Below are 3,593 nucleotides of genomic sequence, written 5' to 3' on the forward strand. Positions count from 1 at the left end.
ATCTAGCCTTCTATCCTTGAATCCATCCGCCATGCAATCCGCCAGTATAGGGGCACCTTCCGTGTCCGAGATAGGCTGTAAGTAAATAGTGCTCAAATGTGACTTCTGAATGGTGAACAATGTTATTCAAAATGCTTTGTCCTCTAAGCTCAGGGACACTGCGCATCTCCTCATGCCCCCATGTGATATGCGCAGACTCATTTAACCGCCCCGGGAACATAAACAAGCATTGGAAACTAAATAGGCTATATTAAATCAAGTCCCGCGTTTAGTCCCACATAACGGTGCCAAGTTTCCCCGCACAGTCCAGGAATGTCTAAACAGGTTTAGAGGTCTTTCAGAAGTCCCCTTTTCCCCTTTTCCATTTTCAAAGGCGCGGATTGGTCACAGTGCAGCTCATTTGCATGCTGCGCCGTATAAACCCTCGCGCCACTGCAGCCCTCGCGCTGAGAGAGCAGAGAGAGAGAGAGAGCAGAGAGAGCAGAGAGAGAGAGAGAGAGCAGAGAGAGAGAGAGAGAGAGAGAGAGAGAGAGAGAGAGAGAGAGAGAGAGAGAGAGAGCAGAGAGAGAGAGAGAGCACGAGGAGAGAGAGAGAGAGAGAGGAGAGAGAGAGAGAGAGAGAGAGCAGAGAGAGAGCAGAGAGAGAGAGAGAGCACGAGGAGAGAGAGAGAGGAGAGAGAGAGAGCACGAGGAGAGAGAGAGCACGAGGAGAGAGAGAGAGCAGAGAGAGAGAGAGAGAGAGCAGAGAGAGAGAGCAGAGAGAGAGCACGAGGGACTCTGCGGACCTATGGCTTTTTTAATTCCAGCGTCCCAAAGCAGCACTGGCAAGCAAGGAAGACTGTGAGGAATTCAAACTGACAAGTGTTTTTGTTTTTAGTAGGCTGACATAGCCTAAGTAAGGTCAGTTTAGTTGTTTTTTTAAATATCTTTTCTTAACCTGGCAGGATGAGGCGAGTGGGGTGGATGCTGTGCTCGGCTCTCCTAACCGCTCTCACTCAAGCAAAGACTGTCAAATATCAAACATTTGAAGAGGACGCCCCGGGAACTGTTATCGGAAACTTGGCCAAGGACATCTCGAGTCCCTCATCGGGCTCGAAGACTAATTTCAGGATGATGAAACAGTTTAACTCATCTTTTATCCGTCTGAGAGAAAGCGACGGGCAACTGAGTATCGGAGAGAGAATAGACAGGGAGAGAATGTGCAAACACACCCAGCACTGCCACATTGCCTTTGATGTGGTCAGCTTCTCCAAAGAGCAGTTCAAACTCATCCACGTCGAGGTGGAGGTCAAGGACATTAACGATAACTCCCCCGAGTTTCCACGGAAAGAGTCGAGCCTAGAGATCTCTGAGAACACGGCAGTGGGGACGAGGATCCCATTAGACTTCGCCGTGGATGAGGACGTGGGGTTGAACTATATCCAGAGCTACCAGATCTCTGTTAACAGCCACTTTTCCATTGACGTGCTCAGCAGAGCCGACGGGGTTAAATATGCGGAGCTCGTGCTCATGAAGGAGCTGGACCGGGAGACCGGGGACTCTTACGCGCTGGAGCTCGTGGCCATGGACACCGGGAACCCGTCCCGCACGGGAACCACGCGCATAAACGTCAAGGTGAAAGACTATAACGATAACAGCCCGGTATTCGACCGGAACAGCTTCACTGTGGACCTTCCCGAGGATGCACCGGTTGGCTTTCTCCTACTGGACCTGAACGCAGAAGACCCGGATGAGGGGCTGAACGGGGAGGTGGTGTACGGATTCGGTAACCAGGTGCCCTCCGAGATAAGACAACTTTTCAGAGTGGACCGGAAAACCGGACGTCTCACTCTCGAGAGCCCCATCGACTTCGAGAGCAAGAATACGTACGAATTCGACGTTCAAGCAACCGATCTGGGTCCGAACCCGAGCCCGGCCATCTGTAAGATCGTGGTTCAGGTGCAGGACGTCAATGACAACGCGCCGGAGATCTCCATCACTCCTATGACCTCCATCACGGCGGGAATCGCGTACATCACCGAGGCGGCTGCGCGGGAGAGCTTCGTGGCTCTGGTCAGCACGTCGGACCGGGACTCCGGGGCGAACGGACAGGTGACCTGCTCGCTCTACGGCCACGACCACTTCCGGCTGCAGCAGGCGTACGAAGACAGCTTCATGATCGTGAGTACCAGCCCGCTAGACAGAGAAAAGATTCCAGAGTACAATCTAACGGTGGTGGCAGAGGATTTAGGCTCCCCGCCGTTCAGGACCATTACCCAGTATACCATCCGGTTAACGGACGAGAACGACAACGCGCCGGTGTTCAGTAAGCCCGTGTATGAGGTTGCGGTAGTGGAGAACAACGCCCCAGGGTCCTACATCACCACCGTGGTGGCGAGAGACATGGACATGGGTCAGAACGGGAAGGTCAGCTACAAGCTCGCGGACACCTACCTCATGGGCTCCCCCATCTCCACGTTTGTGTCGGTGGACCCGGCGAGCGGCTCTCTCTACGCCCTGCGGAGCTTCAACTACGAGGTGATGAAGCAGCTGGACCTGCGCGTCCTGGCGAGCGACGCCGGCTCCCCGGCCCTCAGCGGCAGCGCCAGCGTGTCCGTGCGGATCGTGGACCAGAACGACAACGCTCCGCTGATCATGCGGCCGGCGCTTAGCAACGGCTCCGCTGAGGTGCTGTTGCCCCGGGACGCGCCGGCAGGCTACGTCGTCGCCAGGGTGGAGGCGCGGGACGCAGACGAGGGCGCCAACGCCGAGCTGACCTACGGCCTGGCAGGCGGGGAGACGGCCATGTTCTCCGTGAACAAAGCCACCGGAGAGATCTACCTCAGCCGCCCGGTGAGTCACGAGGTGGACGACACCCTGAGCGTTACCGTGATGGCGAGCGACCACGGGAGGCCGGCGCTCACCTCCACCGCCACACTCCACTTCCTGGTCACCGCGGGCCCCCCGCCGAGCGACCAGACCGTGTACCAGACGGGCGGCGCTGACGAGGCGCGGGCTCCGTGGGACCTGTCCGTGGTCATCATCGTTGTCCTGGCCGGCAGCTGCACGCTCCTCCTGCTCGCCATCATCCTCATCGCCACCACCTGCACTCGGCGCAAACGAGAGAAGAGCGGCGAGGACGGTGACTCGTACGGAGAGAAAGGGACGCTGGACCGCGGGAGGAGCCACGCCGACAACCCCCTGCTGCCTCTGCACGGAGACGTGGGCGGAGCCGGGTTCGACGGCCACTCGTACTCCAGCCAGCCGGGCGGCTTCGCCTCCTCCCCCCCCGGAGGAACGCTCCTCTGCTCGGCCTCCGAGGACGGCAGCGACGCGCCCGGCGGGTTCCTCCCCGACAGCAACGCTCGCGCCAGCAAACACCAGGTGAGATGCTGCTCTCAAATGTACTATTCATGTGTGTGTGTGTGTGTGTGTGTGTGTGTGTGTGTGTGTGTGTATAGATGAGAGTGAGACAGGACATGGTGTTTATTAATGTGTGTGTGTGTGTGTGTATAGATGAGAGTGAGACAGGACATGGTGTTTATTCATGTGTGTGTGTGTGTGTATAGATGAGAGTGAGACAGGACATGGTGTTTATTCATGTGTGTGTGTGTG

At 56.7% G+C, this 3,593-nt stretch overlaps 1 protein-coding gene across 1 annotated transcript in view; it reads left to right on the forward strand.

Moving 5' to 3' along the window:
* Window positions 1-944: 944 nt before the first annotated feature.
* LOC311315866 (protocadherin-8-like) overlaps window positions 945-3,593 on the forward strand; it is a gene marked incomplete at both ends in the record, with an annotated part of 3,616 nt that continues 967 nt past the window's right edge. Inside the window, one exon of the mRNA XM_084446564.1 lies at window positions 945-3,362. Within this exon, the coding sequence (XP_084302690.1) occupies window positions 945-3,362 (2,418 nt within the window). The remainder of the gene's footprint in view (window positions 3,363-3,593) is intronic.

Source organism: Borostomias antarcticus, assembly GCF_949987555.1.
Source record: "Borostomias antarcticus genome assembly, chromosome: 12".
NCBI lineage: Eukaryota > Metazoa > Chordata > Actinopteri > Stomiiformes > Stomiidae > Borostomias > Borostomias antarcticus.